Source organism: Nestor notabilis, unplaced genomic scaffold (genome assembly GCF_000696875.1).
Source record: "Nestor notabilis isolate BGI_N333 unplaced genomic scaffold, ASM69687v1 scaffold8822, whole genome shotgun sequence".
In the NCBI taxonomy this organism is placed as follows: Eukaryota; Metazoa; Chordata; class Aves; order Psittaciformes; family Psittacidae; genus Nestor; species Nestor notabilis.
In genome coordinates, this window is record NW_009918738.1 from 25,855 (window position 1) to 43,250 (window position 17,396).

The following is a 17,396-nucleotide window of genomic DNA, read 5'->3' on the forward strand; positions in this document are numbered from 1 at the left end:
CCCCAGCATCCTTGTAGGCCCCCTTCAGATATTGGAAGGCTGCTATGAGGTCTCCACGCAGCCTTCTCTTTTCCAGGCTGAAATTTGCCAGCATCCATGAGTCAGTATAGAGATAAAGTACTGTCCATTTTTCTCATTCAGCAATGTTCAAGGCCAACTGGATGGCTTTCACCTTAGCTTTTTTGATAAAAAGCAGGGAAAAAGCTTTTTTGTTTTTTGGTTTTTTTTTTTTTTTTTTTTAATTAAAATGTCAGGGGAAATACAGAGGCCAGAAATAATTCTGTCACTTTATGAATACGTGGTGCATCGTTAATGTGATGTTTTGGTTCTTTCTCTCCAGAAGTATGTAATAGAAGTGAGAAAAGCATGGAAAAAAAAAAGCAAGCAGGATGTGCCCATGCACATTGGGTGGGTGGGTATGGGGTGGGTGTAAGGTAGGGAACAAATACACAGCGTTGAAGAACACAGTTGTGAGGGGTAAGGCAGAAGTGTGAAAAAAATGTCTTGAGTAGCCTTTAGAAGGTGATGAAGGAACAATTGTAATGCAAGAACTAAAGGACATCAAGTGACCTTCTATAGCAAGGTGACCTGCATAGCGGATGAGCAAAAGGCTGTGAATGTTATCTACCTAGACTTTAGTAAAGCCTTTGACACTGTTTCCAACAGCATTCTCTTGGAGAAACTGGCTGCTCGTGGCTTGGATGGTGTACTCTTCACTGGATAAAAAACTGTCTGGATGACCGAGCCCAAAGATTGGTGATAAATGGAGTTAAATCTGTAGGTGGCCAGTCACAAGTGGTGTTCCCCAGGGCTTGTTACTGGGGCTAGTTCTGTTTAATGTCTCTATCTTTTTAACCTGGTGTAATTTACAAACTTACTGAGGGGTCACAAGGGGATCAAGTAAGTTTGCCCTCACAGTAAGTTTAAAAATGACACCAGGTTGGGTGGAAGTGTTGATCTGCTGGAGGATAGAGGGGCTCTGCAGAGATCTGGACAGGCTGTGTCAATGGGCTGTGGCCAGTGGTATGAGGTTCAACAAGGCAAAGTACCAGTTCCTTCACTTGGCCCACAACAACCCCATGCAAAACTCCAGGCTTGGGGAAGAGTGGCTGCAAAGCTGCGCATGGAAAAGATCCTGAGGATGCTGCGTGACGGAGCTGAACATCAGCCAGCTTGTGCCCAAGCAGTCAAGAAGGCCAGTGGCATCCTGGCCTGTGTCAGCACTAGTGTGGCCAGCAGGGCCAGGGCACTGATTGTTCCCCTGTACTGGGCACTGGTGAGGCTGTACCTCAAATCCTGTGTTCAATTCTGGGCCCCTTGCTACAAGAGAGACATTGAGATGCTGGAGCAGGTCCAGAGAAGGGCAGCGGAGCTGGTGAAGGGCCTGGAGCACAAGTGTGATGAGGAATGGCTGAGGGAACTGGGAGGTTTATTCTGGAGAAGAGAAAGCTCAGGGAGGACCTTATTGCCGTCTATAGATACCTGAAAGGAGGATGGAGCCAGGAGGTGGCTGGTCTCTTCTCCCAAAGAACAAGGGATAAGAGCAAACAGCCTCAAGCTGCACCAGGAGAAGTTTAGACTGGAGATGAGGAACAATTCCTTCCCCAAAGGGTGGTGAGGCACTGGAACAGGCTGCCCAGGGCAGTGGTGGAGTCACCGTCCCTGGAAGTGTTTCCAAACCGTGTAGATGAGGCCGTTAGTGACATGGTTTAGTGGTGGCCTTGGCCGTGCTGGGGGAATGGGTGGACTTGATCTTTAAGGTCTTTTCCAACCCTGTTGATTCTATGATTTTAAGTGAAGATAACCAGATGGCACATTTAGAAAGAATAAAGGAGGGGTTTTTTCACACTGTCTGCCATAAAATAGCACGAAAACAGCATGGATCCAAACAGCGACTGAAGAAGTTATAATAAAGAAAAATCTGTCAGAGTTAAGATGGAGTGAGATTCCACCACTAGGATAGGAGCCGTCTGACTGATCACTGAAAGCTGGAAAGGAAAAGTGTATTTCATGTGCGCCTTTATTTTTTCCTAAGCATTTGCTTTTACCAGTTAGGAAGTCCAAATACCAGGCCATAGGGTGTTTGGTCTGACGCAGCATGGATGAGATGTAACAATTGGCATGGACATTAACATTCATTTTCATTCTGATGTACTGTACTTTTGACACACTAGGGTCATTTCATTCTTTGCATTGCATCTTGTCATGCTTTGGAAAGACAAGATCTGCTTTTGGAAAGCAGCCAAAGAGAAGGAAGGGTTTAATTGATATTTAAATAAAAATAATTGGCTCCTAGTGCTCAAAAGGTGATTTGTTCAAAAAGAAGTGTATCCTGCATTTTTGAACATAAAAGGACCTGCAGTGGGTGAGAGCAGTGGTCTGTCAAGCTTAGTTTTAGATGTTTTAGTATGTTGGTAGCACAGGTTCCTGCAGCACTGGAGTTTTTTTTCCTTTCCCTGGTAAAAATGACTGGGTTTGTGCAGCTTTGTAGAGCATTTAAATCTTTACAGCCTCTGACTCTGGCTACTGAATTACACTGGAGCAAGAGTTGCCTTTTCCCCTCCGTTCCTGCAAGCCTGGATCATGGTGTTCAGTGTTTCAGCCTGGCTGAGCCAGGATGACCTGGCTGCTGAGCTTGACAGCAAGAGGGATGCACTTGGGTCTGCCTGTCTGTGCCACACCAAGGGCAAAGGGCGTGTCTTGGACCAACCCTGGTGAGAAGCACTTGCTTTTACAGCAAGTTTTAAAAATACACACGTGCTTACAATGTTATGCCTGTTATGATTGCTGACTCATAAAATACTTCTTTCTTGTACTGAGAGTAGCCAAGTTGAACATGGGTTTTGAGCTGTGACTTAGATAATAACAGCTTCATCATGAGAAGCCTATTTTGAGATTTATCACTAGAAGCTTTGAAAGGCTGTGCTGGCTTTTTAGGTTTTGTTAAAATCTGGTGAGCATTAACATTTAACCACCATATCCTGGGAAGCAGAAGTGCTTTAGAAACAGTCTGTTCAGAAAGGCACTTTGTTGTGTTTGTTTTCTACAGTGATGCTGTCTCTTTCTCCCCCTCCAACATTTTTGAAAATACAGCTTTAAAATGTGAAAATGTTTGTAAAATCAGTGTGGATGGGCTACTCACTGTAACTCAGCAGATAAAGTATCTGTGAATGTGTAGAATTCATAATGAGATTTAACTACCAGAGATAGGATTGCTAGCAAAATAAGTGGTGGAAGTAATTCAGGACCAGAATCTTTTATTTTTGAGAGCTACTTGAAAGCCATGAGCCTGTCTGAGGTTCAGATGTGATGTCTCTATGGGATGTCACTGGATGCAGTACTGAGCCCTTACAAGTGACCTGGGTCAGCAGGCATGAAATAAATAAATAGCATGTATGAACTGGGAGTCTTTAATTTTTTATTATTCTCTCCCACCCCCTGTAAGATAAATTTAGAGCCTCCCTCCTGTTTGCTGAGGAACAGGTGCCTATCTTGTAAATTTACACTTGTCTGAACCCTGGTTATGTCCTAAGCAAGCTGAGTTTGGTCAATGCAATTGCAATTTCTGTTGTGTTGATTTGGTTTTTTTCTCCAGTGGATTAGTCTCTTTTACCAATGTCTCTTTATCTGTTTGTATTTTTCTGTTTTCTAGTATGGTTTCATCGTATTTGGTTCATCATGGGTACTGTTCAACAGCAACTGCTTTTGCCAGAATCACAGACACCACAATCCAGGAAGAACAGACCTCAATAAAGAATAGACAGAGTAAGTCTCTTGGGTAATTGTTTCCAAAGCGTGGCATGCTGGCCATGTGTTACACTGAGGACTCTGCAGAGGAATGGAGTGCTGTGGAAGCAGAATAGTTACACTGTGACTCCATGCAGAAAAGTTACCCCAGAGCTGTCCAGACCACACAGCAGCGTTGCTGCCTGTGGGTCAGCAGAGCTTGGGGACCACTGCTGGGAGCACTTTTCCCATCATCACTGTGTCCCTTCCACCCTTTGCCCTCTTTGCCTGAAGAACTGCCCTAGTCTTTCCTTTGCCTGTCTGCTCTGAGCACTGACCTGCATGCCTGGCAGTGTTGAGTGTGCAAAATTTTCTGATCAACTTGGTTAATTTTCCTCAGTCTTGTTGAAAATAAGTAGCTGAATCCTGGAAGTTATGAAGTGACACTCAGCTTTGAGTCCAGCAGTTTCACACATCAGGCTAAATGCAGTATCTAAGGTGCTTTCTTGGAGGTAGTGTCAAATCAGTGGAGAAGAGAACGGTTACCTTGGACTTTACCTGAACTGAGGTCACTGTGCAGCAAAGATCCTTTTGGGTTTGGATTATTAGCATTTTGGGTTATTAGTTTCATTAGCCTGCTCACAGGGACCCAGACACATCAATCTATTTTGACTGCAGCTTCCAGAGTTAACGAACTTTCCAGTCCCTTCACACATTTTGTTTTCATGAAGGTTCTTTGCATATTGAAGATTTTGCAAACTTGCAGCCAGTGTGTTTAGCTTGCACTAGGTAAAGGATTTGCATTTGCTGCCTGGTTTGGTTACTGCTGTTTCCTCCAGAGTGGCTTCTGTCTCAGCTGGGTTCCTGCAGAGTAAGGCTTTTGGCTTTCTCCTGCTGTGTTTTTGGTTTGCCTTTATTTTTGGGGTTTTTTTAGCTTTTCTATTCCCAGGCTCAGCCTGCAGAGTCACAGAACATTGGTGTGTTTTCTGCATTCTACTGGCTGTTCACTACAGGCTACATCCCACTCCGTAGTTTCCCTTCCCTTTGTGAACCATTCCTCATGTGACTGTTACGCATGGGGAGCATCGTGCCCCTTTGCAGCTCACTCTCCATACATTACATGTGCTTAGCCAGCATTCAGGTTCATCTGGGAACTCTACTTAGTACCCACAATAACTTGCAGCTGCTGGCTGGTAGTGCTGATGGGCTTTATGCTTTCGAAGTCATGCATTGTGCAACCCTGAGTTCAGTGTTCTGCTGGTGTGGGTTTTGGTGGTAAAGCCTTCTGGAGGCATGTGAGACTGTGCAGTCTTGTTTGTCTGAGGACAGGTGATGAGGCAGATGGAGAAGCTCTGAAGCTGGGGCTCAGATAAAAGGTATGAGGAATACAGAGATGGGAAAACAAAGAGAGGGGAAAATAAAAAAGCGATAACATCTGTGAGAGTTACCAAACAACGCAAAGACGAGAGCTGTTAAAGTAGTGAGACGTGAAGCAGAGTGAAATGAAGGAGTGCAGCACACATTGGTGTGAGAGCCACTTTTTGGTTTTAGCTTTCAGCTACGATGACAAGCAGATAAACACTGAGACATGGGAGCCAAGACCAGTCATTGAATGTTATTACTGGGGGTCGCTAATCTGGATTTCCAGGCTGGGCTTTCAACTGCTTATGACTTGCAAAAGTCACGGCTTGCTGTCATTAGAGCACCTCACAGGTGATCCAAAACCTTCTCTCTGTTGTCTGTAAGGAGTCCTGAAAAAACAGAGAAGGAAATGCAATAAATTTGTAGTTTTAAGGGCACTTAGAAGAAAATAAAATGTGAACTTCTGTAGATCAGCAGCTTCTCTGAGAGTTCAGGGGTGGGATCTTAAATTAAGTCTTGCACTTGTGTCTTCTGACCCACTGAAGGAATATATGTGAACCATGAACACCCAGGATCATAGATGGCTTCTGACTTGTATCTTTACACCTCTGAGATCATACAACATACTGAGCTGTTCCTAGCTTAGTCAGTAGCTGATTCTTGGAGCTGGCTTACAGATGCCACATCCTTATTGCAGGCCAAGTTCAGGTGTTATTTCAGTGCTTTGAGGTGGAACTTGCAGGAACCCAGTTTTGTTGGTATAAGTACTTCTCCTTAGAGGTAGAGATATGGGGGAAACAGCACTGGGCTGTGGTTTAAGCCCACAGACCCTCTAAGAATACTCTGCTTGTCTGATGCTCAGCCATATGTACACTTCCAAGAGTGAGCCAGCCAGAGGATGTAACATGGGGGTGATCTGGGGTCTTTACAGAATCATTAGGTTTGAAAGGGACCTCTGGAGATTGTCCAGTCCAACCCTCTGCCAAGGCAGGGCCGCCTAGAGCAGGTTACACAGGAACTAGGCAGGTATTGAACGTCTCCAGACAAGGAGACTCCACAGCCCCCCTGAGCAGGCTATTCCAGGGCTCTGCCACCCTCAATGGAAAGTTGTTCTTCCTCATTTTGAGGTGAAACTTGTGTTTTAGTTTATGGCCATTGCTCCTTGTGCTGTCGCTGGGCACCACTGAGAGGAGTCTGGCACCATCCTCCTGGCACCCACCTTTGAGATACTAATCTGTGTTAATGATGATATAATTAATGATCCCCTCTCAGTCTGATCTTTAGACTAAACAGGCCCAGCTCCTGCAGTCTGTCCTCATAAGAGACATGCTCCAGACTCCTGATCATCCCTGTGGCCCTACCCTGTACTGTCTCCAGTAGCTACTTGTCTTTCTTACACTCAGGAGCCCAGGACTGGACACAGTTCTCCAGATGCGGCCTCTCCAGAGCAGAGTAGAGGGGGAGGATCACCTCCCTCGATTGCTGGCCACAGTCCTCCCGATGCACCCCGGGGTACTCTTGTCCCTGCTGGCTTATAGTCAACTTACCATCTACCAACACTCCCAGGTCCTTCTCAGCTGAACTGCTCTCTAGTAGGTCAGGCCTCAGCTGTGTTGGTACTTGGAGTTCTTCCTTCCCACGTGCAGGACCCTGCACTTGCCCTTTTTGAATCTCATTAGGTTTCTCTCCAGCTTATCAAGGTCCCACTGCACAGCCTTCAGGTTTGTCAGCCACTGACCCCAGCTTCGTATCATCAGCAAACTTGCCAAGGCAACACTCTAGCCCTTCATCTAGGTTATTGATAAACAAGTTGAATAAGACTGGACCTAGTATTGATCCCTGGGGAACACCACTGACTACAAGCCTCCAACTGGATTCCACTCCACTGATCACAACCCTCTGAGCTCTGCAGTTCAGACAGTTTTTGATTCACCTCACTGTCCATTCATCTAACCTATATTTCGTAAGCTTACCTACCAGGATGTTATGTGAGACAGTGTTAAAAGCCCTGCTGAAGCCGAGGTAGATAATATCCACTGCTCTCCCTTCATCAACCCATCCTGCCACATCATCATAGAAGGCTATCAGATTGGTCAAGCAAGATTTACCCTTGGTGAATCCATGCTGATTACTCCTGATGACCTTGTTTTCGATGTGCTTGGTGATGACCTCCAAAATTGTGTCCTGCTTTCTTTCCCATAGCTCTGGGACTAAAGGACAAAAGTCCTGGAGCACCCCACCCCAGCACATACCTCATTCTCCTTCAGATCCTTCTACTCTTGGTGTTTCTGAGCTACTGACAGAGTCTCCCTCATTTTCACAGGCTTTTCCTCACCCTGATCCATAACAAACAAGATGTGGTCCCCAGTTCTCCCTAGACCTTATGCAAGGTGGTAGTGGGGAGCCATGTGGCATATGTGAGACAATTCCTCTGGCCGATCTTGTTGGCCAGTCCTGTGTGTCAATGGGTCTCCTTTTGCTTTCAGGAATACAGAAGCTAGTGTTAGCAGGCAGAGTGGGAGAGGCTATAGAAGCCACCCAGCAGCTCTATCCTGGCCTCCTAGAACATAACCCCAACCTGCTCTTCATGTTAAAGTAAGTATGAATAGCTTTATACTCCCTAATGCTGAAATGCGTAGATGAAGGAGAGAAGAAAGAGGCTGTCCAGCCATCCAGTCCGGCTGCACACCTTGGTCTGGATTCAGATTGTTTGAGATTCCTTTCGGGAGCAGGTGGGAGAGGATGGAGGTTCAGTCCTTTGCACAGTGCTTGTAGCAATGTAGACTTAGCCCTGTTGTTGCTGCTCAGACCTGATACGGCTTTGCCTTGTGAGGTCAGGCAGAGGTAGGTGAAATTTAGCTCTGCAAAGGAGTTTCTGCTCCTTCACAGATGGTCTTTACTTGTCTTGTGGAGATCTTGCAACACTGGAGCACATGGAAGTTACTGTGAAAGTTCCTAGAAAGGCAAGAGTTATAGAGAAGGCTGTCTGGGGAAGAGTTTAAAGGGAAAAAGAGCTTATGTGTCCCAGTTCTTCCAGCTGTACAGAGTGGCTCTCCCCAGCCTTCTGAGACATATAAGGACAATTTCCAGTAAAGCTAAATGAGGAGTTGTCCTCACTATCCATGTGGATATTGCATTTTTCTACCCTTACTTCTCTGTTTTCCATTGGCCACCAGTATTCCCAGGCTTATGGAACAGTGGGGGAACTATGATGTTTGCAGATTTAGTATCTTCTATCTGAAAAAAATACAACCCACAATAGAATTTTGGAGTACCTGCAGAGATGGTGGAGATGAAAGCATGCTGTAAAAGGAACAGTTTATTCTTACCACAATGGAAATAAGCTTGCTTTTTGGGAATGTCTCAACATTCATTAACTTCAAAGTTGAAGTTTCCGAACTCCTTCTTCTTAGAGCATTATCAGAGCACTTCCAATACATGGGTACCAGGAGTCTGGAATGTCTTTTGAAAGCCAAGAAGTTTAACTTGTGTGCAGTTTCCAGAAGTTCTCCACTTGGTAACTGAGGAAGCCTCGGTGCAGAGCATCCTGGCTGTCACACAGCTTCTTCTCATTCTTCCCTCCTGTGAAACCAGGTGTCGGCAGTTCGTGGAGATGGTGAATGGGACAGACAGTGAAGTCCGTTGTTTCAGTGCCCGCAGCCCCAGATCCCAGGACAGTTACCCCGGGTCCCCCAGCTTGAGTCCTAGACATGGATCAAACAACTCACATGTTCATAGTACCGGTAAGTGTGTTCTCTGTGTCTTGTAGTGTGAACAGCAAATGCCAAAGGTGGATATGGTTGTGTGTTACCTTACCCGCTACTTTCTGTGCATTATTCTATGAATGCATCCTTTCCTTTCTGATAACCAGCTGAGAGGATGTATGTGATCATAGGTATCTCTACACGGTTATAGAATTAGTTCTGCATTAGTTGTTTTCCACTCATAATTGTCTGCATAGCAGGTTTTTTTCACAATAAAGAAGCTTTTGAAGGTGGCCTTCTCGTGCAGCCACTAGTGAATCAGTGTTCCACTGACAGAGCTGTACGAGGAGGTCTGGAAAAAAAAGCCTGTTCCTGGACCTTGGAGTTTGCAAAAGAATTGCTTTCCAGCAAGAACCGAGCAGTAGATGCTGCCTAGTTCTGGCCAACTGAGTGAAAGGGTAGGGGGGTTGCTTTGCATGAGAGCATCTCCCTGCCCTGTGGGCTTTGCCTTGCAAGCTCTAAGCATGTGAGCAGGGAACAGTTCTGTTCCTGCAAAACCCATCTCTGGAGCATCAACTTTTTGCAGTTAGGAAAATTAAACTTTAGGATTTGAAGTAGAACAGGATAAACCAGGACACCCAAGATACGTTCTCTAGGTAATTACTGGCTGTGGCTTTGAAGATGGAGTGGGCCAGGGAGTATGACCTGCAGAGCCCCTGAAAACACAGCTGCTTCACTGAGCCTTGAGCTGCTCACAGCCATATAAGTGTATTTTGTTTCTGTATTCCCACTGCTATGGACAGGGAAACACTGAAGGGAAAGGAAGACAAGTACTTGAATGTCTCCGAGCTGTCGCTCACCTTCCTAAGCCAGTATCTTTGTTTTCCTGTATTGTGTTGTGAGGAACCCTGGGTATGTATCTCTGACTAGATAGTCAGAATCATCCCGTCAGTCCATAAGAGCTCTTGGTAATACCTCTTTTCAACCAGCAAATGCCTACATCTGCAGCAGAAAGCAGCATTCATATGTATGTATCTCCATCCGTGGGACATCACCTTCACCGTTCTCTCTGTCAGACTCTGTGCTTTGAAAATAGTGACCATTTCATCAGTGCATATTTCAAAGGTTAAGCAGAACTGTTGTGCACAGTCTGCTACATCTTTGTCACTAAATGCACAAAATTGCTCCTTGTTTGAATCTCTGTGTTGTCATGATAAAAACAGAAATAAATTCCCTAGCTATAAATATAAGTGCATGATAAGCTGATGAATTTGGATATATCACCATTTCTGGAAGAACAGCCATGCTAGGTCCCATCATCTAGCTAAGATACTGTGGTCAATAGTGGTTGCCTAGGGGAGAATATATGAAGGCAGAAAAACCATAATGAGGTTTTTCTAAATTATTATTTGAGACCCTAATGATTCGCGGTTGTCTTGATATTAAATAGCCCCTGTAAGTTTAGCCAGTCCTTTCTGAATCCATATAAAACTTGCAGTAATGACTAAGAGGTTTTTGTTCTGTGTCAGTGAGTTCCACAGCTTTTAGGCACCTTTTGGAGGTGGAGCAGTTGAGATTTCAAGCCTGACTCTCCTTTTAGTGGTGTCTGTTCTCCTGAAGCTTGTGATTTTTGAAAGGGTTGTTCTCATTTGCCGAGTGTTGTGTGAATCAAGTATACCCCTAGTGTAAGATAGGTTGTGGAAAGCCTGGCAAGTTCTTGCAAAGACTTCTCCTTGTTGCCCAGTTTTCATCTGTGTTTTCATAGTTCTTCTGGATAGAGGGTTTATGAGAAATACTTGGTTTTGTGAGAAGACAGTTTGTAAACTTCTTTACAAACCAACCATGCTTCATATTTTAACTATAATTTCTATACCCGTGTGAGCTGTTTCTGCCCATCTTTTATTTACAACCTCGTTTTAGAACTTCCTTCAACTCAGATGTTGCTGGTGAGCAGTGGGGTTCCTTCCGTATTCATTTGTGTTTTCTCTAAGCCCCACTGGATTTAAGAACAATGGACCATAATTGAAGCTCTTGCTTTCTTACTTTGGGGCCAGCTCTCTTGCTAAATCGTTGGCTTCACAGTATAGTGATAATGTCATTCTGGTCTCATTTTTCCCTTTCGTCTTTCAGGAGCAGATAGTCCAACCTGTAGCAATGGAGTCGTGTCCACAAAAAGCAAACAGAGTCACAGTAAATACCCAACACTGAGTTCGTCATCTTCATCTTCCTCTTCCTCCTCCCCCTCATCTGTGAACTACTCGGAGTCCAATTCTACAGATTCTACCAAATCTCAGCAGCACAGTAGCACAAGTAATCAAGAAACCAGGTATTTTTTTTTCCTTTGTAGATGCTTGAGAAGGGTGAGATAGTGGGAGAGGTCTTTTTCTGAGTCTGCTTTCTGAGGACTCAGAAAGGCAACTGTCCTGCTCTTTTGAACAGCAGAGTTATCTACAAGATCACTACTGTTCCCAGCAGAAAAAAGCGTTTTCCAGTTCCCCTGCTCTGTCTTTGGCTTCGAGGCTCATATAATCAGACTGGTTTGTGTGGGAAGGGATCTTAAAGCTCATCTAGTTCCAACCCCCGACCACAGGCAGGGACACTTTCCACTAGAGCAGGTTGCTCCAAGCCCCGGCCAACCTGGCCTTGAACACTGCCAGGGATAGGGCAGCCACAGCTTCTCTGGGCGACCTGTGCCAGGGCCTCAGCACCCTCACAGGGAAGAACTTCTGCCTAAGATCTTGTCTTAATCTCCCCTCTGTCAGGTTAAAGCCATTCCGCCTTGTCCTGTCCCTACAGGCCCTTGTCAAAAGCCCCTCTCCAGCTTTCTTGTTGCCCTTTTAAGCACTGGAGCAACTCTAAGGCCTCCCTAGAGCCTTCTCTTCTCCAGGCTGAACAATCCCAGCTCTCTCAGCCTGTCTTCAGAGCAGAGCTGCTCCAGCCCTCGCAACATCTCTGTGGCTTCCTCTGAACTTGCTCCAAGAGCTCCATGTTCCTCTTGTGTTGTTCCCCCAGAGCTGGATGCAGGACTGCAGGGGGGGTCTCCCCATAGCAGAATAGAGGGCGAGAATCCCCTCCCTCGACCTGCTGCTCACGGTCTGGGGATGCAGCCCAGCACATGTGGGAGGATCTGGGCTGAATTGCACACTGAAGCCACATCACAGGGAGCTTCTCATCACCCAGCACCCCCAAGTCCTTCTCCTCAGAGCTGCTCCATCCAGCCTCCGTCCAGCCTGTATTTGTGTTTGGGCTTGCTCCAGCCCAAATGCAGGAACTTGCCCTTGGCCTTGTTGAACTTCGTGGGGTGTGCATGAATCCACCTCTGACTTTTCTTTCTTCCTTTCACCTCAGTGACAGTGAGATGGAGATGGATGCTGAGCATTACCCTAATGGAGTCCTGGAAAATTCATCTACCAGGATAATGAATGGCACCTACAAACATGAAGAGATCCTGCAGACAGATGAATCCAGCATGGGTAGGGCCTCAGAGGCAGGAAGGGTAAAGGGAAATAGAAAGAGTTGGTATTGAGAGTTGAATTGGAATTGGATTGTGGGGAAAAAAACACATACCCACCCCAGTGAATGAAATTCTCAAGATGCCTGTTTCACAGGAAAGATGAATCTGTCCTAGAACTAAACTAGGTCTGGCTTTTCGTAGTCTCTGAGCAGTGCTGGTGATGTGGAGCATGGAAAGAAATAGGAGTCAAAAGGTTGTTCAGCTCTGGTCATGAAACCAGCTTAGAGCAGTCCTGGCACTTCTGCCAGCTGAGGAACTGAACTGAGCTGTGCAAAGGTGTCTGATGCCCAGTCACAAAGTGTTCTCAGGGCAGTGTGGTCAGCTACAACTGTCATGTTCGTGGATGCTTTAGCTGAGAGGGAGAGTATGAAAGTGGGGATTCCTCCAGTTAGAATGGGTCTTGTGGGCAACCAGTTCTGGGAAGTTGGTGGTGTTAGCATCTCTGACTGAAAGTTTTTGGAGTCTGGGATTGGTTAGACCAGGAGTTTCCATGTTGTGTGCACTATACTACACACATGAAGGGGAAACATGGCTGGAGCTGCAAGCTCCCGTGATTTTATCAGAAGACTTGATATGTAGCTAATCCTCAGGCATTAAAGAAACTGAGCTCAAGTTTTCCCTGTGCCTAAAAGGTGCTATGAAAAAATACTGCTGGCTTTTGCAGTTCAGGGATCACAGAAAGCTTCCAGTGGGATAAACTCAGGAGTGGAGAGCAGCTACCTGCATCATAAGCGGAAGGAGTTTATGGATGTCATATCACAGAGTGGGCAATGGTGGGGAATGAAAGACAATTGTTACTTCTCCTCTGCCTTTCCTCTAGAAGACAGTTGCCCCCAGAGACAGCTTTGTGGAGGGAACCATGCTGCCACAGAGCGAATGATCCAGTTTGGACGCGAGCTGCAGATTCTGAGCGAGCAGCTTTGCAGGGAATACGGAAAGAACACAGTGCACAAAAAGATGCTTCAGGTAAGCCTGGGCCTTGTGCTGCATCACAGCAGTTCTGTGGGCCAGCACTGGGGTTGTGGGTTCCTTTGCAGAGCTCTGGGTATCCCCCACTTCAGAGGTGAAAGCTTGGTGAGCACAGAGCATCTAGACCCAATTCTCAGCACAGGAGAGAAGAAACACAGTTCCCGCCTGCCTTCCTGGAGCAATTGCATGCATGCTGTTCACTCCAGATGACTACCTGCCTTCCTGTGCTGGCTCCCCTGCCAGGTGGAGGGGGCACCCTTTTTAATCCAGTATCTTGATAGGCCAGTGTGATCCCTTGCTTCCAAGAAGGAAAGGGCCCTTTCTTTTCAGGAGGTAGGCAGCTGTCACTTTGGTGATGGCAGGAGATGCCCCAGCTGATGGACCTGGTTTTCCTGTGTCTCTGCAGCCATGCATGACCATACTGTGCCTTTCTGTTCTCTCACACAGGATGCATTCAGCTTGTTAGCTTACTCAGATCCTTGGAACTGCCCTGTTGGTCAACAGCTGGACCCGATCCAGAGGGAACCCGTGTGTGCTGCTCTTAATAGTGCTATACTGGGTAAGGCCTGGTTCCTATGTGAGTGCTACCCACTGGACATACCTCTCAAGGGCTGTCCTGTGTCAGGCAAGCCTGTGAGTGTCAGGAAAAGCTCAGAAATACTTGTGTTTAGCTTTTGCCTCTCTTCCTGTTGCTGGGGACTGACAGGGCAGTGATGCAGGAAGGAAAGCCTGTAAAGAATGGATCCTTCTGATGTAATCTTCTTTTCATTCCCTTCCTTGGGTCTTCGTTAATGCTGCTTCCAAGGATGTTTCTTAGGATTTTCCTCCCCTGCTTACTAAAGAAGCCAAGATCTTTTTGATACATTTTCTGCTTCTCTTCCTTCTTGCTCTGAACTCACCTGAATCATTTTGCCGGCATTACCAGAGCTCTTTTCCATGCTGTCTGGGTTGGCAGAGTCTTGCTCTGCCATCATCCTACTTTCTGGCAGGGAATGCAGTTGCTCTGTTGCAGTATCTCGTAAGTGAAGCAGGTTTCCATAGTCCTGCCTGTAAAGCAGAGGGGGGTCGTAATTCCGCTTACCTTTGAGCTCATGCTGAACATGCAGAGTTAAATGTGGGCAGGGTTTGTCTTCCCTTCAGGCATTGCCTCTGTGTGTTCCCATCATGTGCTATGCCTCTTATAGCCCAGAGAGCCTGGCTGCCTGCAGTCCAGTGTCAGAATCGAGGCTGTGGTAATGATCTAGCCCTCGGAAGACACCTTGTCTAGGTCAGCTGAGGATTCCCTCTTGCATACATAGCAAACATGATGTTGGAAAGAAGCAGTGACCCATGAGTGAGTTTGTCTAGTGCTCGGACTGCTTTGTAGACTTGCATAAGTGGGAGAGATGGAGAGGTTGCCTGTCATTTGATCCCAACTTGTCCTGCCTTTCCTTATTCTTCCGCACTTTGATTTCTCATTCTTTGGGAGTTTTGCAGCAGGAGCTCCATTGACTTTTTCTTGCCCTGGCCACCACAGTAGCACTTTCTCAAATGCTGTGGCTCCATGTGGGACATGTCATGGTGGTGGGTTGTACAGAGGAGTAGTGGTGCAATACCACTGGTGCTCTGGAGTGGCTTCCTTTCAGAGCCAGGGCCTTCTGCCAGGGGGGCTGGGCTTGGTGCCTGGGTGGGACTGAGTGGGACCAAACGCAGATAGCCACCACGCAGCCAAACACCTTTTCTAAACAGATTTCTGTTTTTTTGCCCCCACAGAATCTCAGAACCTGCCAAAGCAGCCCCCACTGATGCTTGCCCTGGGCCAGGCCTCGGAGTGTTTGCGGCTTATGGCTCGTGTGGGCTTGGGCTCGTGCTCCTTTGCCAGAGTGGATGACTATTTGCACTAGCCACCAGAGCAAGACGGAGTTGACGACGTTGAGTGCTGCCCTTCACCTTCCATTGCTGCCACTCTACATCACCACCTCGTTCAATAGCCTGACCTCCCTGCCACCAACACCCCCTCTAACACAAGCACACACTGCCTGTGAACTGGTTGAGTGAGTCCCTCACTGTGTGGCTGTTCCCAGCCCCAGGAATGACTGGCAGATGTTACCTGTCTGTCTGCCATTGCTGTGGCTCCAGCAGCACTTAGTATTTCACTGGTTATTCTAATGTAGCACCTTCCGATGTAGGGATTTCTCTTTTGGTTTGAGTTGTTTCTCATGGATCCACCAATATTTTATCTGGAGAGTTTTGCTGAGCTGGTTTCTGCTGATTTGTTGAGGAAGCTCATCAAGTTGCTGACAGCTTGTTCTTTTCTTCCCTTCTCCCTCCATCATGCACATACAGCATCATCTTCTGTGCTAGTTATCTGAACTCTTCTCCCAGTGACAGCTCAGAGGGAATTTTTTATTTTATTTGAATCCTGTTTATTAAAAAGGTCTCTTCCACCTCCACAAAGTCATTGATGTATTTATTGCCCACAGACTCAGTACCAGCCATACATGTCATACAACCCTTCAGGGGATCTGGTGAGATACGTCCTGTCATGCACTAATGATGAAAAGTGGAGGAGCTTGGTCCTTCATAGTGCATGCCTCTCTTAAGAGACATCCTTGTCTTTGTGAGTGGGAAGATTAGAAGACTTGACATTGCCTCTGTTAGTGGCTGAAATATAGCAGCATCTCACAGCCCTGAGAAATGGGTACATCAAGCTCTCACAGCAGTTAGAAGGACAAGACTGATGAATATTAAGTTATCTGCTACTGTGTTGGTAGAAGCAGGTCCTTGGCCTCCAGGAAACGTCCATGGATGCTGCTGGTTGGGCTGTCAGTTTTGGTGTTAAATCATACACCCCCTTTTTTCTCCATATAGGGGAGCTCTGTCACTAAAACTCAGTAATAATAGTACTTACTGCCTCTCCCCAAGTAACATCAATCTAAATGAGCACTTTTAAATTTTGGAAGTGTCTTGGGAACAGTAAGCTGACCCTTGCAGGTGGCACATGCTGAGATCAGGCTGTGGTTTAGATCAGTACCAACTTTGTAAGGTCTGAGCCATTCAGAAGGAAGCAGCAACATTTCTTTACGGAGTGCTAAGAAAATTACTCTAGTTTCAGTCCCAAAGCAAGGATCTGTGTATGAGTAACCTCCAAGTAAGGTGGATTAGTGTTTCCCTCTGCGGTATGTATCAAGCCCAGGGACTTGAGTGCTGCTGAGCTTCTGGCATTCAAATCATCTGCCTCTAAGTGTTTCTGAGCATGTACTTCTAAGTGGTGAGGCCATGTAGCAGGACCGTGTGCTTTGCATTCACTGGTATACCCTTGGGAGACTTCAGGTTTGGTTTGGCTGCATAGGAGGAAGTGTAACTCTACACCAAATGAGTTTTAGGTCAGTAGCTCTGAGGAGGGCCCAGGGGAACTAAGACCCAACATGTATTTTACTGCTGTTTATGAATTTTCTTTTTTTGAAAGGTCAATGAAAGATGAAGAGATTGTGTCGAAGTTTGCCCTGAAAATGGAGGTCAGCCAGCGCCAGGGCTTCACACAGCCAGAGAGCTTGTGTGCTGCTGAAGAGGTGAAGGTGCTTTGTGACCTCTGCGCAGAGCATTAAGGATTTTCTGCATTTGCAGAACATGAGGTCTGAAACCAAGGTAGAGCAGGGGTCAGGTGTCCCCTACGCTGCAGAAGGTAACTATGGCAGTGTTGGAGGTGGTTAGGAATGCCTATAACTATCTTCTAGTGAAGGTGAATGATGTATAAAGGCAGTGCTTGAGCCATGATGGCCTAAGAAAACACGCAACATGAGGTTTAGAGATGGAGGAGATTTTTAGTAGATCAACTGAGCTGAAAAAAGCAGAGGGAGGAGTTCTGTGTACCACAGCTTTTCTTCTAGACACACAGGAGCAGAGAACTGCACCATGCAGAATTTAACTTGCAAATCTGGGGCTTCTATCTCAGTTCTGGGAACAGCGCATGTGCCTGAAAGCTCCACTGCTGATTCTCAACTCTGCTCTTTGTCCTAGTGAGAGCTCTTAACCCAGCCCACAGTCTTTTCCTGGCTGCAGTTGCAGAGACGCTTGACTCCTTTCTGAAGCCCTTGTGTGCCTGTGCCAAACCTGAGGCAGCACTTGAACTTGTCCCAGTG

At 46.4% G+C, this 17,396-nt stretch overlaps 1 protein-coding gene across 1 annotated transcript in view; it reads left to right on the forward strand.

Annotated features, from left to right (window-relative positions):
* Positions 1–15,707, forward strand: part of RANBP10 (RAN binding protein 10) — a gene marked incomplete at its 5' end in the record, with an annotated part of 31,854 nt that extends 16,147 nt beyond the window's left edge. Inside the window, 8 exons of the mRNA XM_010009878.1 lie at positions 3,653–3,765; positions 7,575–7,683; positions 8,683–8,831; positions 10,923–11,118; positions 12,141–12,265; positions 13,127–13,272; positions 13,723–13,834; positions 15,028–15,707. Of these exons, the coding sequence (XP_010008180.1) occupies positions 3,653–3,765; positions 7,575–7,683; positions 8,683–8,831; positions 10,923–11,118; positions 12,141–12,265; positions 13,127–13,272; positions 13,723–13,834; positions 15,028–15,158 (1,081 nt within the window). The remainder of the gene's footprint in view (positions 1–3,652; positions 3,766–7,574; positions 7,684–8,682; positions 8,832–10,922; positions 11,119–12,140; positions 12,266–13,126; positions 13,273–13,722; positions 13,835–15,027) is intronic.
* Between the last annotated feature and the right edge of the window lie 1,689 nt (positions 15,708–17,396).